At 45.3% G+C, this 19,014-nt stretch overlaps 1 protein-coding gene across 1 annotated transcript in view; it reads left to right on the top strand.

Annotated features, from left to right (window-relative positions):
* The first annotated feature begins 8,893 nt into the window (after positions 1-8,893).
* The window catches only part of UBALD2 (UBA like domain containing 2), a 30,645-nt gene continuing 20,524 nt past the window's right edge, over positions 8,894-19,014 (top strand). Inside the window, exons 1-2 of the mRNA XM_081850963.1 lie at positions 8,894-9,584; positions 11,246-11,308. Of these exons, the coding sequence (XP_081707089.1) occupies positions 9,465-9,584; positions 11,246-11,308 (183 nt within the window). The 5' untranslated portion in view covers positions 8,894-9,464. The remainder of the gene's footprint in view (positions 9,585-11,245; positions 11,309-19,014) is intronic.

Consider the following 19,014-nt stretch of genomic DNA (forward strand, 5'->3'; position numbering starts at 1 on the left):
TTGCATGGCTTTCATCTTTGCAGAATCTGAGTGCCTTGGGGTTCCTCTAAATCAATTATCTTTACACTGTTTGCGAACGCCGTGTAAGTCTTAATATAGGGCTGGTTTCTCTTTTCATGTGGTTTTAAAAGACGTAAAGCGGCAGCCAAGACAGCCTGTGACTCTAGAATGAGAGCAGAGGGAAAGGACTGGGCGAGGGAAAGTGGGTCGTTTCTGTTTCTTGCTGATTTTAGGACAGCAAATCAATTGGATTCAAAACGTGACCCCCCCTCCCTCAAAAAGCAAAATGGAGCCTGGCCACATGAGCGTAGGCAACGTCCTTCATAAACAACCTTGTTCTGCCACCACCACCACAATAATAATAATATTATTCAATATACAGGACCTTTCTTTTCTTTTGGCTTCGCGGCTTTGCTGACCTGGTTTCGTGGTAAGCATGCACAATGTCACAAATTGGATTGTGACATCACTTGGAGAATTAGGGATGAAAGCAGGCAGATTAGACCTATATTAATGGCACCAGGCAGGTATGCTACAATTCCCCCACGAGATACAGGACAAGAATGGTGGAGCAAAAGAACAATACATTATTAACTCTGTCATGAGGGTTAAAACTTATTAAGAGGTATATTCTAATTTAGACTGTAACTTATTATATTATTATAGTAAGGCCCTTGGCAAGTTACACTTAGAGGCAGCAGTAGGTGCTTTGTAAGAAATGTGTTCTTATTTACCGTATTTTTTGCTCTATAAGACGCACCAGACCATAAGATGCCCCTAGCTTTTGGAGGAGGAAAACAAGAAAAAAAAAATCTGAATCCCAGAAGCCAGAACAGCAAGAGCGATCGCTGCGCAGAGAAAGCAACGATCCCTCTTGCTGTTCTGGCTTCTGGGATAGCTGCGCAGCCTGCATTCGCTCCATAAGATGCACACACATTTCCCCTTACTTTTTAGGAGGGAAAAGGTGCGTCTTATAGAGCGAAAAATACGGTATGTTTCGTTTTATTTGTACATTTCTATCTCAGCATTCCACAAGGAGCTCAAAGAGGCATACATGATTATTCCCCAGTTTGTTCTCACAACAACCCTGTGAGGTAGGTAGCCCCGTAATCTTCATGACAGATTGGGGATTTAAACTCTGGTCTCACAGGTCCTAGTTTGACACTAACCACCAGTCCACAAACACCAGCTCACTTGCTGAGAGCAAAGAGGGCAAAAAATGATCTCCTTTCTCCTAGCAACTTAATGATCTTTACCCATAAGGGAGAAAGGGCAGTTTCTGAAGGCTTCCAGCAAGTTAATGGCTGAGGCAGGTAGACTCCAGTCTTGGAGGCAGCAAACCTATTCCAAACCAAAGTCTGTTCATGAGATTAACTGAATCTCTGGATAAAATATATCTGTGTTGTCCTGAAAAACAATTTTATGCAGTGTGGCTGAATACAGCATAATGAGATTTTGGAGCAGTCCATAGTTACTCGAGTCAGAGAGGTCGGTTGAAAGCAAGGATTGCTGAGTAAGTACATCAGAGATAGGGAGGGCCTCTGTAGTCAGAGAGCTGGGTTTGAAGAAGTGGGAAACAGTTTTCAGACTGTATATACACCATGGCTATCCCCCAAAGGATCCTGGGAAATGTAGTTTGTTAAGGTTGCTGGGGACTGTAGCTCTGATAGGGGGTAAACTACAGTTCCCAGGGTTCCTTGGGAGAAACCATGTACTGTAAAGGTGCTCTGAGTTATGGTATGGATGTGACCAATGTCCTAGGTTGTCTGCACTAACAAGAATGAGGAGTCTGTGATATGTTAGCACCACCTACCTGTTACCGGGGTAGCCTGTAGCCTAGGCACACAGTTGCACAGCCTCCCAGGTAAAGTGTTGGGGCTGCGCCCACTCTCAGACCATAGATGTCATATGGCTGAACCCCAGAGTGATGTATTCACTACTCAGAACAAGAGTCTTCTTGTGCTAATGATGCACGATTTGTGATTAGGGTGTCAGATTATGATTTGGAAAACCCAGGTTACAGCACAATCGCTGCTCAGTTTCCCAATCCAGTAGCTGGCTCATAGAGCAGGATATCTCACAGAGTTGGAAGTGACCCTGAGAACCATCTACAGTGGATGCGTGCAGGAAGCACGTTCGCAACCCACAGCGTCCTCAACCTGCAGTGCTGCATCTTCGCACATGCGGGTTGCGATTTGGTCTTCTGCGCATGCGCAAAGTGCGATTTAGCGTTTCTGCGCATGTACTTCCGGGCTCAGCACAGTGTGCAACCCAAAATCGTGCAACCCGAAGCTTCTGTAATCCAAGGTATGACTGTAGTCCAATCCCCTGCAATGCAGGAATATGCAGCTGTCTCTTATGGGGATCGAACTTGCAACCTGAGTGCGTTGTCGGCACCGCACTCTAACCAACTGGGCTATTGAGCTTCCCAGTCACCACATTGCCATCTTAGAGTGCAGTGAACTGTTTGGTTCCCCCCCGCCATGCGTTTCACAGTACAGTGGTGCCTCGCAAGACGAAATTAATCCGTTCCGTGAGTCTCTTCGTCTAGCGGTTTTTTCGTCTTGCGAAGCAAGCCCATTGACGGCTTAGCGGCTTAGCGCTATTAGCGCTATTAGCGGCTTTTAGTGGCTTATCGGCTTAGCGGATAAGCAGATAAGCGGCTTAGCGGCTTAGAAAAAGGGGGAGGGAGGAAAAAAACCCGCAGGAACTCGCAAGACATTTTCATCTTGCGAAGCAAGCCCATAGGAAATTCGTTTTGCGAAGCACCTCCAAAACGGAAAACCCTTTCGTCTAGCGGGTTTTCCGTCTTGCAAGGCTATCATCTTGCGGGGCACCACTGTACTTTCCTCCCAGCTGTTCACACCAACACAGCTTCATTACTGTCAGATTCATTTATGTTTGTATACACACCATATATGGTGTCGATGGGGTGGGGATGCCTTTCCCCCCATGCAAAGTTGTCCGCGCCTTGCCTGGTGACAAATTAAGAAAGGCTTAAGAACGCTAGTTGCTGTGAAGCTGGTTTGAAAAATAAGGAATCAAACAGTAGTGCTGCACAAATAATATAATAGTAATAATAATAATAATAATAATAATAATAATAATAATAATAATAATAATTTTATTTATACCCTGCCCTTCCTGGTTCAAAAACCGGGCTCAGGACGGCTAACAACAAATTTAAAACACTTAATTATAAAAGCAGCATAAAATACAGTATAAAAACATGAATAAGAATAAAATTCAAAAATCAATTTAGGGGAAATAAACATTAGATAATCCCCAGGGCTAGCTGGCTGAATTGGTCCTACTTGGGCCAGCGAAGAGGCCGGGGGAGAATTAGCTGTGGGGTGTCAGAGTGGGTAATCTTCATAAATGGGGAGGGGGAGGGAAGAGAAGGGAAATAAAAGATCAGGCTGAATTCAAATTAAAGGCCAGGTGGATTAGCTCTGCCTTACAGGCCCGACGGAAGGAGGTTAAATCCTGAAGGGCCCTAGTCTCATGGGACAGAGCATTCCACCAGGTCGGAGCCATCACTGAAAAGGCCCTGGCCCTGGTGGAGAATAGTCTGACTTCCTTAGGGCCGCGGACCTCTAAACTATGGTTATTCATGGACCATAAGGTCCTCTGCGGGGCATACCAGGAGAGGTGGTCCAGTAGATATATAATTATAACAGTACAAAAGACAACAACAAAAGTCCAATTCAGTAAAGCAAGTGGGAAAATTCCTGCACTTCCAAAGGCCCGAAGTTTTCACATATTTGCATATGTAAATCTTCCTGTTGCCATTCTTGCCATAGCTCCTCCCACGATGGAAGGACCCCCCCCCCTCACCACCTCATCTCTGAGGGATAAATAAGTCACATGTGGCAGGGCAGAGGGAGTGGCTGAATACTGATGTGGGCACTGGGAGAAGGGCAGGGGCTGGAGGCTGACTTGGAAGAAGGGATCTGGGGAACCCTTAAGGGCCACGAGATGAGAGTCAGAAGCAGGAGAAGCTGCAGGATTGGAGAGTGGAGAACAGGTGCAGGGGGAGGGGGAGGGAGAGAGAAGTCAGGCTGGTTTAGAGTCAAGGGCTTCCATACCTCCTCCTCCTCCTGCCCCCACCTCTCCTGCTCCACTGTCTCCCAGGACCAGAAGAGGACTGAAGTGGGAGGAACAGAAGGTTACACGCAGGTGTAGTCTTTGCCTGCTTGTGCACAGCTCCAGTGGGGGAGATACATGAGCCAAAGTTGCATACCCTCCACCATTTCTCCAATTAAAATAGGGATATCCCATTCCACAACGATATCTTTAATATTTATACCCTACACATCTTACTGGGTTGCCCCAGCCACTCTAGGTGGCTTCCAATACGTATAAAAACAAAATAAAACATTAAACATTAAAAAAAACCCACCCCTATACCCGATTGCCTTCAGACGGCTTGGGGGTCTGATAACTCCATACGCTCCAACATTACTCCAATGAAAATTAGGATGCCCTAAGGAAAAGCGGGACATTCCGGGATCAAATCAGAAACCAGGATGGCTTCTCTAAATCAGGGATGTCCCTGGAAAAGAGGAACATGTGGAAGGTCTGGGGCAGGACCTCCCTGTCGCTGAAACTGCCTCATTGGGTGCACACCTTGGAGTAGCTTGAGAAATGTAGGAGTGTACTTTTGACAATCCTATAGTTAATTCCTCGCTCTGGACATTCCTTGCCTGACAGCGCTGTGACAGCGAACTGTTTTTTCATACTTCAGCAAAGTCAAAATTCGGCTCCCACCTTCCGTTCTGCTTAACTCACTACATCAGAGTTGTGATGCCCTGTGGTGCCCCCTAGGGTTGACACCTGGTGCAGCAAATCTGGTCGCACTGCCTTATAGCCGCCTCTGCATGTGGCCAGGGAACCCCAGTTCACATATATATGAAAACACGTGGCCTTGACTTCCACATCATTTCCCCTCCTGCCACGTCTAGAGAATAAGGAGCATGTAGTCAGGGACTTTATTGACAGGGCACTTTGCACAAAGGAAGCTAGGGAGAACACAAAGAAGGGCAGATGGATAAGACTTGTCTTCTCAGAACCTTCGCAGGTGCCCTTTCTCAGGTCTCTAGAGACATAAGCCATTAGCCTCCTTAGCTTGGCAAATAAATCATAATGAACATACTGTAAGTGAGTGTTCTGTAATAGTATGAAGGGGGTCTGATGAAATGCTAGGACTTCCCAAGGCAGAAAGTTACCTGGGTGAGGTTATCATCAGGAGCACATTCTAACCAGGCCAAAACAAAACTGGAGGAGGGGGTTTAGCAGGTCAGTGAGGGGTGTGGTTTGGGGAGGAAGTGTCATGAGGGCCATATAGGGAGTCTTAGGGGGCCAGATTTGACCCCCTGAGGCTCCTTCACCTCTGTGCAAGTCACTCTGATGGGGTTCTGCACTGTTCTTTCAGTTGTGTGTGAGACACTCTCTCCATTTCCTAGAGTTCAGTGTAATTAGAGTGAAATCAGTTGGGAAACAGAAACTGGAGTAGGAATTCATGCAGTCTGTGTTTTCCCATGGAGTTATGCTTCCACCTACAGCTCCTCCCTGGACAATAGGGACACTTGGAGGGTCTGTTAACCCCATAGTTTCTAAGTGATGTGTAGTGAAGAAAGAGGTACAGTCCCTTCAGAGCCAGGATCAATGGGCTAGAATCACAGCAAATAACTACAGTAATAACCTATCGTGGATCTTATTTCTGTCTAATCTGCCTCTAGTTCTGTTGCCTCATCCCTTCAACACTTGCAATTATTGTTGCTGTCAAAAGCTGCCAAAAGGGAACTTTCTGGGAGTGGCAGCCATGTTTGTATTTCCTCAAGGTAGAACCTTGAACCTCCGTTTCCCGTTTCCCATTGCATTACTCTTTCCCACTGAGCTAACATCCAATTCATGGTTCTATTTCCTGCAAGCATGCTCTTACATATTCCATTCTTCTCCCTTGCAAAATGCTTGTTCCCTTCCTACTGATGATAGCAACACAAATTGGTTGTGGTTGTTGCTAGCATTTTATTTTTGTAATCACTAGTGCTCCAGTGGGACTCAAACCCTTCTCCTGGGAATCCTGCATGCTTGCCACCCAGCTGTCAGTCCACAGCAAACCAATGAAAAGAGGAGGCATTAGGTAGCATGACAAGCTGTCGCATTCCTCCAGACACTCTGTGTTAATTGGCGCTTCCCATATATGACCAACACGAGAGAGTGTTGTCAACGAGTGACACTACGATTAGTGGGCGGGATAAGAGTTTCCAGGAACTCTGCAGAAGTGTCTGTCAACGTTGCTCTAATAGCTTTTGTTTCTACGGCTATTGCTGTATTGTTGTCTCTGCTGCTGGTTGGATATAGTATTGCAACTATGATGTGCTACTGCAGAGTTAGCCAAAGTGGTTCCCTGCAAATTCAGCTGGGCTGCAACACCCATCATCCCCAGTTATGGAGGGAACCATATTGGAGCAGGGTTATTGGATCAGGCTGTTAAATGAGACTTGGTGGGACTTCGTTCTGAATAAGTATGCCTAAGATCAGGCTGCAGAGTATTGTACATGAGCACTTTCAAAGGACCAGCCACCCCAGAATGCCTTGATTTCAGAGATTAACACCATTTGTGGCAACTGGATCCTTGCAGCTAAAATGCTTCAGTAAAGAGAGGCATTTTGACACATGAGCCTTAAATCAACTCTGGCACAAATCTGTCCGTATTTATTGGCTATAATGTACATCTGATTTCTCTTCCCCATTCCCTTTAATTAAGTCATTCGTGATTTGGAGGCAGGAATAACATTAGCCCAGAGTGTGGTGAATGATACTGAGCTATTCAGGATGGTGAAAACAAAGACAAATTGTGAAGAGCTCCTATAACTGAGTGATCATGGGAACAAAAGCAGGAGATGATATTCAGTGTAAGTCTAAGCCAGTGCAAAGTGATCCACTGTTGGTGGGCTGGAGGGGGAAGGCGACATACACACAAAAACACTTTGCATTACAGTGATGGGGCCTGACCCAGCAAAGAGATCTTATGGTTGCGTGGAAAGTTCCCTGTAAATATTCCAGTGTGCTGCAGCGATGAAAATGCAAACTCAATGGCACCTGGCTGGCTATAGCCTGGCTGGCTATAGTTTGATGGAGACAGAACAAGTTTTATGTTTCTATCCCATATTGACAATGTTGGGGAAAGAGAGGTTCACAATGTATTGAAGGCTGCAGTCCTATACATAGCTTACCTAGGAGTCAACTCAGTGGGGTTGCTCTGTAAGATGCACATATAACACCCTCAGATGGTTCTGAAACCCACCATGAACCCACCAATGTCAGAATTGTGATTCTCCAAGAGCTCTTAGCCCACAGCAAGCTGCAGTTTCAGTCAAGCCACACAGATTTCCAGATGCACCTACCATGTACAGTAGTACCTCGGGTTACAGAAGCTTCAGATTACAGATGCTTCAGGTTACAGACTCCGCTAACTCAGAAATAGCATCTTGGGTTAAGAACTTTGCTTCAGGATGAGAACAGAAATCGTGCAGCGGCAGCGCGACGGCAGTGGGAGGCCCCATTAGCTAAAGTGGTGCCCCAGGTTAAGAACAGTTTCAGGTTAAGAATGGACCTCCAGAACGAATTAAGTTCTTAACCCAAGGTACCACTGTACTGAGGTGATAGCCTGCATGTCAGTACTCCCTGGGGATTGCATTTTGGAATACCAGTGTGAGAATAGCCTTTTGCAGGACTTCATAGAGAGGGGGAGGTGTCTGCGAATAAACCCAAGCAGGTTTACGTTTGACAACATGCCCACAACAGTTTCAGCAGCACAGATGGCCCAGGACAAATGGAGCCAATATGCCTAAAGGACGACTCCCTTGGTGGTAACAAAAAATATGGCAATCATACAATAGTTGCCAACGTGTTGTCTTCTAATGGCAACTCCAAATCTGCTGTCCCTACTGCATCACATAGGAATGGCTCTGCTCAGCAGTCAGCACTTGGCAGTAGAGCTAAAGGCATGGGTAGGCAAACTACGGTCTGGGGGCTGGATTTGGCCCAATCGCCTTCTAAATCCAGGCCACAGACGGTCCAGGAATCAGCGTGTTTTTACATGAGTAGACTGTGTCCTTTTATTTAAAATGCATCTCTGAGTTATTTGTGGGGCATAGGAATTCATTCTTTTTTTTTTTTTTTTCAAAATATAGTCTGGCCCCCCACAAAGTCTGAGGGACAATGGACTGCTGAAAAAGTTTGCTGACCCCTGGCTAAAGGTAATCAGGGATTGACCTGTGTTTCCCTTTAGCCCAGGGGGGTCCGGAAGCCCCAAGAGAATTTACACCCTTTCATTCAAGGCCCTAGAGAAGTTGATTCATAAAAAGAAGGCAGACAGAAAAAAAACTGCATTTCAGATTTCTTCAAAATCATGGTGTTTTTTTCAAGGGGAAGTTGTCACCAGCATTTTGCTCTGGCATGAATTAGTAAAAGCAGGGCTAGCATAAAATTACAAGAAGTAACATTTCCAATTTTTGCTCCGGAAGTTCTAAACTGTGTTTCCGACTGTGATTATGCATCTTATCTATATCTTTTTCTATTGTGTGATAACTTTAGTTTTCAGGATGACCAGCCTTTTCAAAGGAAATGAATCACTGCTGTACTTTCTTGTTTTTCCAGCTGAGCATGCTGGTTACAGTGAAGCTCGTCAATGAACTTGGCTTTTACAAACTACACTTTTTTTTTTCTTCTTCCTTCTTCTTTTTCTTCTTCTTTTTTACAACAGTGGAAAAAAGAACGGGAGGGGGAGCAGAGCAGCCAATCAACAAAAGGAGTAGAATTTCCAGTTCGGTTCAAACAAGAGCATAGTTTTACCCTCCCCCTTACGATAAAAACCCTAACCAATAGCAGCATCTCTCTCAGCCAAAACATAGCATCCAACCAATAAGCAAGGAGCGCAGTGGCTCCTTTCCTCCAATCAAATGCAAGCAATGGGGTTGACGGAGGCGGGACAAAGAAAGAGAAACATCCAGCGCCTGGAAGATTCGCACCGAACGTTCATACACGCAGAGAACACTGCAGCGGCCAATCAGCGGCCTCGGGAAGCGTGGAATAGAACGTTGAGACACCGCCGGCTTCCCCCGCTGCCCACCCCGATTTTCTCCACATGCTCCTCCCCTGGATGCTGTTGTTTGTGGTGTTTTAGCTGCCGAGGAGCTACGAGAGGGGCGGGAGGGGGACATCAACATACCCTTGTTCGTGCCGATTGAAGCAGGAGGGGGAGGCCGAGGGGGCGATTCATCGGCTCTCAAGCTTCGGATACACAGAAGCGGCTTGGGAGTTTTGGGGAGGAAGAGGAGAAGAAGGGATCCTTTGTGGATTTTCCCCTCCCCGGAACACTCAGGCATACCGCCGGCGCCGTGTTTGGCTCTCCTCCTCCTCCCTCCCTCCCTTGTTGTGGTTTCGTTTCTCTCGCCATGTCGGTGAATATGGAGGAGCTTCGGCATCAGGTCATGATCAACCAGTTCGTGCTGGCTGCGGGCTGTGCGGCGGATCAAGCAAAGCAGCTGCTGCAGGCGGCACACTGGCAGTTCGAGGTGCGTTGAGACCCCTTCTTTTTTACCCACGCGGCACCCCTCCCCCCCCACCCGCAATGCCGACGAGCGAAAGGTGGTGGAAATTAATGCGAACCCCCCCCACCTCCAATTCTTAGTAGGGTGGTGGGTGGCGGAAACAGTTGCCCGTGGTGGTGGATTCGCTTTCAGCAATAGCCCCCCTTTCCCCCGCACCACACAGACGTACAAAAAGATCCTGCACCCTTTTGTGTAACGCGGGAGTGGGGGGTGGGGGACGGCGGATTTCTGCTGGCAACAGATAAATAAACAACCCATCAAAGGCATTTAAAGAACGACTGCCTCCTCCCGGAGTAGTAAGTGCCTTCCGGGGCTGGGAATGCGCTGGGCCTTTTTGCGTGTTGACTAATCTCTTGTTGCAGCTGGTCGTGGAGGAGGGAAAAAAAGGGGGGGTTGGACGCACATTTATATTACTGTAATTGTTAGGCCGGGAGAGGACGGCCGCTGCATGGGCGGAACAATCGTTGGAATAACTATTTCCAAAACCCAGGAAGCTTCGAGTTGAAGGGAAACTCAGAATCGCTCTAAGAATTGAAACCTCCAGTAGGCCATGCGGTAGTTAGGAGGAGGGGGGAAGAGAGAAAGACGACCGGTTTGTTTCTGCTTATCTAGCCCCCATCCCCCTAATAGTAATTTATTTCTTGACTAGGCCACCAGGCCCTTGCGGAAAAGAAGTGTCAAGGAGACGACGGCATTTTTTCCCCTTCGACCGGGGAAGGGGGTGTGGGATCAGTTTCGAAGCTTGGCCTGTGTTTAGTAATCTCTCGCACCCTAACACACACACACACAAGCGGTTTGCATGGTGAAACATAGCAACATCGTTGTTTTAAAGAGGAACGTGGTCAGATTCTGCCCAGCCTAGCCGAACTGCTTTAAAGGTGTGCTCTTTGTTTTGGTTAATAAGGCTGGAGAGCAGGAAAAGATTGGTTTGAGCCAGCATCTTGACCACAGATGCAATAAGGCTCTTTGTTCACTTTCACTAGATATAGTGTTTATACTACACTATATTATAAATTATATTATAAATTTCGTCCCCTCTGCCCCCTTATGCCAGTACCTCTTCCTGCCCCTCTTGTTGTTCTAAATCTAAACAAACACTTGTATTTCTTACTTGATTGTCAACATTTTTTTAAAAAAAAGAGGAAACCACCCCCAATTGCAATTGGGGTGTGTGTGTATGTATGTCCCCTTACATTCCTCAGTCTCTTCTTCTAGGTTCCTGCCTTTTTTGGGGGGGGGGTGGACACCTCTTGTCTTGTGGAAACTGAAGGCAGGGGAAGCTATGTTTGTTTTGGGTTTTCTTCTGTCTCTTTTGTTGTTGTGGTTCCTGTTCTCCCCTCCCAAAAGGGAGAGGGAAGACAAATTAACATTTCAAAGGTGTCCCAAGCCAATGCTGAAGAATGCAAGGGCCCAAACCGGCCCTGTGTTTGTCAACTTAGATTATTTGCTGACACTTGAAGTATTTGAGGAGGGGGGAAAGAAGCATGTCAGGAGGTCTTCTCCTTTTCTTTTTATTGCTGAAAAATCTTGCTGCTAATCCCTGCCCTCCAACTTCACTTATTTTGTTCAGGCTACATGTAGCCCCTTGTTCTAATTGTAGGCTTGTGTGTTTTTTTTAAACATAGACTGCTTTGAGTGCTTTTTTCCAAGAAACCAACATTCCTAACACCCACCACCACCATCAAATGGTAAGTAGCTCAAACTTCTCAGGTTCACGCTGTTCTTCACAGTATCTTTGTTTCTTGTGGGCTGAAGTGAAATTTTGCAATTGGAGTATGTGTTTATGTGTGAGTGCGTGCCATTTTTTTTTAAAAAAAAGAGGAACACTTTGCATATTCCTTGCTTCTGTGGACAAATAAACCCAGAACAAAACTGCCTTAGTCCTTTCCCCATAAGCTTAGAAAGCACCTTCTAAATGACAAATCAAAGACCACCCCCCTCCTTAACAGCAGTTGACTTGTCAAACCATGTAAATATGAGGAGGAGGAACTCTTTTGCCTTGTATGTGCAACGTCTGCATAATTTTACACAACCTTTGATACTGGGAGGGGAACATGAGCCTGCAGCCAGCAGTGGTTGTGCATTCAAAGCTGTCAGCTCTTCAGACAGCCATATTGCTCTGCAACAAGAGAAACACACAGACTGCAAATGTAAACAAGAGCCAAAATGTCTGCCAGGAAACATGGACTTCTGTTTCTCTCTTCTCCTCCCTCCGCCCCCAACCTTTGTGCTCACATAAATCTATCTTACTTATGTTTATGCTCTTGAATAACTGGAAAACCTTCAGGGTTGGAGGGAAGGAGTAAATTCAGACAAAGTTTGGGTTTTTATTCCCCCTGCCTCTGCACGTTTCGTCTAAACTTGAGCAAAACTTTACATGACCTTGACTGAGGGCAAGTTTCTTTGGCAAGCAAAGGAAGTGTTTTTTTAAAAAAGAAAACTAAACCAGAGCTGTGTGCTAGGATAATAGAAGATAGAGACTTAAGCTGCAGCTCCCCCCCCCCCAACTTGGCCATTGTTAAAACCGATGTCTAGCCTTAGAAGTGGGGGGGGGGGAAGACTGAGGAGGAAATATCTCATGGAATTTTAATGCTGTTTGCTTGCTACTTGGGCAGTGTAGATTTTATTATCCTGAGAACCTACTAGTTTTCCATTTGAATTTAGGGAACATTTTCAAAGCGTTTTTGCTATTGCATGCCCATATCTGTAAAGCTTTAGCTGCAATAGGAATGTTTAGCTATATAAGAGCAATCCTGTTTATTCAAATAGCCACAAATTTAGTTATGTAGTGTTCTACCTTTAGATATGCTCATTATATTCTTAGTTATGTTCCTCAGGCTGGCCTTAAAATAGATTAAAGTGAATCATATGATAAAGTTATGAGAAAGTAAAAACAACAAAAAGAGACAAATTAATAGGAAACATCCAGCAGGGAACATTAGAGGGTCTGTATCATAAAATTTCCTGAAATGGATATTTGTGTGCATGTCTTATTCCTTTTAAGGCATTTTTGTACGGCTTTTCAGGAGAACCTAACAAAGTGATTTATGGAAAATAATTACAACATTCCTTTTAAAAAAAGTAAATTGGGATATTTACAATCTCAGTTAAAGACTCTTGTGCATTTTCAAGTTCTACAGTGTTGGACATAGCTGGAGAGGATGTTCATCAACTTTGGGGCCAAATAAGCCCTGCACTTAAACATTAAGTTTTCATGTAGAACAGATTCTGAGCCTGTCACCCCTGGCTAATCTTGGGAAGAGAAGACTTTTAAACCATGATTCATTCTGGGCATAGAATTAAGGTTGTTTTATGTACCTTTCCAATGTGAGTGTAAGAGTTGGGGAAATGTGCACACTTTCACTTGTGAAACCCATGAAAATGTATGTTTTGTCACAATTGCACATACCAAAATACGAAAGTTTTGAACATGACTGCATATGTATGCAACTGCACACATTTACTCCTTTTATTGATATTGGAAAGGAATATCACATGCACAATGGCCCCCACCAGCTTGTTGAGTTAAGAAAACTAATAAATGGACATTGAAAATTTTATGGGGTAGTTTTTTTACTCCAAGCTGATGAGTCTTGGGATGGTAAAATGTCCTAGAATAAAAGCCATGATGTGTGTGTTATCAGAGGAAGGGCACCTAAGTGCTTTTTTTGGGAGTGGGGTTGATTTTTCTTTTAAAAAAAATGGATAGTAATTTTTATTTTACTACAATAGATTAACATTGGCCGGGGTGGGGGAAACATATCCCAGTGTCAAAAATCAGTGCAGTGGTACCTCGGGTTACATAGGCTTCAGGTTTCAGACGCTACAGGTTACAGACTCCGCTAACCCAGAAATAGTACCTCGGGTTAAGAACTTTGCTTCAGGCTGAGAACAGAAATCGTGCTTCTTCGGCGCGGCAGCAGCGGGAGGCCCCATTAGCTAAAGTGGTGCTTCAAGTAAAGAACAGTTTCAGGTTAAGAACAGACCTCCAGAACGAATTAAGTTCTTAACCCGAGGTACCACTGTACAGTCATACCTCGGGTTGCGAGCGTGATCCATACAGGAGGTATGTTCACAACCCACACCATTCGCAGCTTGAAGTGCCGTATCTGCGCACGCGAGTGAAACGATTTGGCACTTCTGTGCGTGTGCGTGACGTCATTTTGCACTTATGCGCGAGCGACGAAACCTGGAAGTAACCCATTCTGGTACTTCCGGTTTCAGCGCAGTCCGCAACCGAAAAACGAGCAACCCGCAACGTTCATAACCCAAGGTATGACTGTATATTTTGGGGCTATTTTTTTTGTCCTAGGTGTATTTTGTGTACAAAACAAAATTGTAAATGGTAAGTGACTGAAATTTGAGGACACAGTTTGCTATTCTGCAGATTTCAAAAAATAAATAAAATAAGAAATAAGAAAACTCTGTTGGTCTACTTCTGTATATATTTTGCAATGAGCAGTGTGACCCAGTTTTCTTGGAGATAGGTTAACTTTAGCAAATGTTCCTTTCCATTTGTCTTTTTTGTGTAATGGGCATGACCTGGTTTACAATGCACTTCAGAAGCATAGGAAGCTGTCTTGCAGCAGATTGGATTATTTGTTCATCTACCCCCACATATAGTCTCCTCTGACTTTAGTATTATCAGGCAGAGAAGAGTCTGTCACCTCATCTGTTCCATGATTCTTCAGGTAGTGAAGCTGAGGTTTGCATGCAAATAATGTTTTTGGGAATAAACAAAGCTTTGAGGGTGTAAAGCCCTTTCACAGTTTAACAGAAGTATTAATGATAATCAGGAAATGTCTGCATAGGAAAACTTGAGTTCTCAAAGATGGAGAATTGTCGTGCTTTTAGAAGATAATTTCCGTTTGTCATGCCAAGGTTATAACTTTGGGTTAGATTCCTGTTTTGATTCCTGGAATAATTCAAGATTTTATTAAAATATTGAATCAGCATTTTCTCTTCGAAATGCAATTTAACAGCTCCCTGCTCTAAAGTATCTTTAGTCTGTTTAAAGGATCTTTTCTCCCTCCCTCTCCATATAGCTTCACAATGTCCTCGTCTCTGGTTTTGTTTATCATTGCTCTGGTTTTGCCTTATCACTAGTATTTTATGAATGCCTTATCAAAGTTCATGTGTTAGGTTCTTTAGCAGAGTCCTCCCTCTTTTTGTCAGGGGTTTGCTGTGCAATACAGTATAGACAAGTAAACTCAAGATGTTGGGAAATAAACTGTGGTATAAGAGGAATGGCCTGTATGAGGTGGCAAGAGCTGGAATCCTGATTCATATTCCACTGCCAGGTTTGTTGGAACACGTTCCCTGTGGCCAGTGAGCTAATTTAAGCTTGCTCTTTTAATCCTGAATGTGAAAGTAGATCTCTTGTGTTTAGAGGTTTGCTTGAAAACTTGCATGCAGTGTCCTTGAGTCGCTTCACATGTGACTTACAAGGAATTCAAGCCCATCCCAAGTGGTGAGGCCTACTAAGTTCTCAGAGACCTCGTTGACTTTCCTGTCTCCTGGTAACATTAAACCTCTAAATCATAAATCAGCTAACCCTAGATATTCTGCACTTGGGGCTGCGGAATGGGGTCCTATGTTGCAGTGTTAAAATGTGTACAAAACGTTTGCCGAGTTCTCCAGGAAAAGGGGAAATAAAACAGGCCTCATGACCCTTCGGTTAAGCAAGTATGGGAGACTTTTGGCCCTCCAGATGCAGTGTTAGAAATTAGCCAGGCATGTTTTCCTACTGGTGTGGGTCCAATTGTGACTACGTGGAGATTTCTGGGCGCCAAGTTGGTGCCCACAGTTTAGAAACCTCTGCCTTAGTCCACAGTTATTTCCACTTCCACTGAGTGTGGTTCTCCTTCTTGCATGTTGGGACAAGTGAATTGTTGTAAGAACAAGCTACAGTCAAGCAATGTAGTTGAGATCACAGTCCAACCTCCTGGCAAATAGACATTCTGTTGTGGCTACTGTAACCCAGATTTAAGGTGCCATTTGGCACCTAGCTTATATATTTGAGCTAACACTGTCCAAATGTAGATTCAGGTATGTAGCCCTGTTGGTCTGACACAGTCGAATATTTTTTTTTAAATCATCCAGTAGCACCTTAGAGACCAACCAAATTTGTTTTGGGTACAAGCTTTTGTTTGTATCTGAAGAAGTGTGCATGCACATGATAGCTTATACCCAAAACAAACTTAGTTGGTAAGGTGCTACTGGACAATTTTTTTTATTTATTTGTCCAGATGTTGTTGAACTACAGCTGCCATCAGCTTAGGTAAGCATCGCCAGGCATGATGGGAGATATAGTTCTGCAACATTTGGGGGGTCAAAGATCTCTCACACCTGAATTAGAGTCATTGGAGATGCCATCTTGATCCTTTATTGGGTCCAGTAGTAGCAGCCTTTTTATTATACAGTGGTACCTCGGGTTACATATACTTCAGGTTACATACGCTTCAGGTTATAGACTCCGCTAACCCAGAAATAGTACCTCGGGTTAAGAACTTTGCTTCAGGATGAGAACAGAAATCATGCTCCGGTGGCGCGGCAGCAGCAGGAGGCCCCATTAGTTAAAGTGGTGCTTCAGGTTAAGACCGGACCTCCAGAATGAATTAAGTTCTTAACCTGAGGTACCACTGTATAGCTAGGATGTTTCACATGGGCACAGCCCACACTTCCCCCATGCATCTGCCCCAATCAATATATGGCTTTAAAAAGTCCAGCTTTTCTGGAAGGCATTATGTGTCTGCCGCCAGAAATCTGGCTCCTGATTACCTTAATCTGCATGATGTCATCTTATTGTGAGGTTTGGAACCATGGCGGGTGAGTAGGTATGATACATATAGGAAATGACAAACCCTGATATGTGCGTTGCGTGCAAGAGTTCCCGTGTTTCAAGCGCTGCCATCTCCAAATACATCTGAGAGAGGCTCCAGTCTGAAATCCTGGAGAACCATTGCCAGCTAGCACATAGACAATACTGAATTAGACGGGACTCCAGGGTCTGACTTGGGGAGAAGGCAGCTACCTGTGATTGGCAGCTGGAGTTTGCAGCGCATCGAATGGAGCCAGGCAGCATTGAGGGTTTGTCATTTGGGTGTGTGAGACACTGCTAAGGGTAAGTAAGGGAAAGGTGATGGTGCCCTTTTTGCATCATGGAGCTAGACAACATTCCAGGGATCACCAGGAGTCTCGGCTAATCATGTCCATACTCGGAGCCAAGCTGGAATCTTGACGGAGCCCTTTCATCTTGTGCAGTCCCTTCTGCAGCTCAGCTAGCGGTCTGAAAGAAGCAAGTAGGATTTCAGATTTGATTCAAGGTGTTTGAAATGCTTAGCACACAGCGGGGGAGCCTAGTTCAGTGCCTGACTGCTACAGGGAGCTTAGCCTGTTTAATCTGTTTTATATCCAGTTCTTGGTGCTGTGTGCCCTTCTGCACATATTGCCAGCAAATCCACTTCTGCCCTCCTTTCTTTGATCCTTATATTTGTATGTTGTGTGTGTGTGTGTGTGTGTGTGTGTGTGTGTTTAAAGCAAGTCACCAGCGCTCGCTGACAGGTAGACGCCACTTTGAAAAGCAGCACCAAACCAAAACAATAGAAGTAAACAGATTCAGCAGTCTGAGGAAAACCTCCTCCCTGCTCTCCTTGTCTGGCATTCTATGAAAATCCTTATTTCTCTCATTAGCATGCAGACTGCAGATTTGCCGGGGCTCCATTTATTCATAAAAACTGTTTCTGAGATGTAGATTTAAGCCAAGGCGTCGCTGTATCATAGCTGCGTTAAAGGGACACGAGCTGGGCCCATTTTTACATGGCCTGGAATGTTTCTCCCAACTGCCAAGCATTAAGGAGTTTACAGTTCCTGCATTCGCTAGGGGCAGTTTAATAGAGATTGCAAACAAAGGATATCCTGTCTCCTTTGGAAGGCTATCTTCAATTCCCCCCCCGCTCCCCCAATCTCTCTATAACCGGTGACACATTAATCAGGAAACTAGTGCTCAAGTCATGATGTTCTGTGTGACTATTCCCTCCCAGAAACCCCTTTTGGAATCTACGTTTCCCAGAGGCATTTCAGGATCTCAAATGTTGGATTTTAGAGGGTGGTGTTTTGCTTTGCTTCCAGCCCCTCTCTCTGGTTGAAACACTAGCATGTGGGGCATATGAAGCAATGTTTCTGCTTAAGCCCAGTGGAAAAATCCCTGGCTCCCCAGAGAAAACAAAAATTTGGGGGTGGAGTGGAGAGAAACTTGGTGTATTTTTATTTTGTCCTTGTGGCAGTTCAGTTAAGGGGCATCTAGTTCTGCTTAAAGAGTCTTGGGTTGCCGACATCACCTCCCTCCTCGTTGTGTCTACAAGCCCTTGGTTTGCTTGACACCAGCACTACCCTGCCACCGAAACAAAGATTGTCCCTACCCATGTCTTCCCAACTGCTGTACTGCCATCATACTAGCCTGCTGTTTCACTTCCTCTCTCCTTAGAGCAGGGGTCCCCAAACTAAGGCCCGCGGGCTGCATAAGGCCCGAGGGACTTGTTTATCCGGCGCGCTGCCACCGTCCACTCTTACTGGTGCTGCACTGCACAGCTGCCCACTTCCAGGTTGGAGGAGCACCGGAAATAGCTTGTACGCATGCACACACGTTATTTGCGCATGCACAAGCGTTATTTCTGGTGCACATCCGGGTCGGAGGAGGCCCGTGCACATGCGCACAAGGTATTTCCGGTGCTCCTCCGACCCGGAAGTGTGCCGGAAATAGCGTGTATGCACACATATTGACACGCGCTCTTTGGCCTACCACCGGCCCAAGGTGCAGTAAGTTTGCTGACCTCTGCCTTAGAGAGCAGAGAACCTCAGGCCTCATGCAGCCTTCAAAGGCCTCTCTATTTGACCAGGAACTCTCCCCTAGCCGCACCCAGTCCCTGAAGCCATAGATCCTTCCTGGGAATACTTTCGCCTGTCTGGAATGTGTCTTTGATCTGTGATCATAATGCCTCTTGCTTGCTTGGAAGGAGGACAGAGGTGTGAATATGTAAAAAAAAAACCCCCTCTCTGCCTTTTGTATTGCTAAAAGTAACACCCACTGCTCTGCCCACCACTGGTATCCAAGCCCACAAGGAAAGGAGGGGGGGGGAAGGTTACCCACCCCTGTTTTAGAAAGATCAGCAGAATGGGCAGGGACCCGGGTGCTGGATTTTATCTTCTCAAAAATAAGGAATTGTGTGTTCCTTTATCTTAGCACTCTTGGGTGTTATCTGAAACCTTTCATAGCACCTGGGATAGGCTAATCCAATTAAGTCTGCTGTCTCTTCCCACATTCTCTCTTAAGACTGAGGCCAATGCAAACTTTTCTCCTCTTCCCCGGGCCACTGCTTTTGCTCAACGAAGAGCT

This window comes from Podarcis erhardii (genome assembly GCF_964252035.2).
Source record: "Podarcis erhardii genome assembly, chromosome: 2".
NCBI lineage: Eukaryota > Metazoa > Chordata > Lepidosauria > Squamata > Lacertidae > Podarcis > Podarcis erhardii.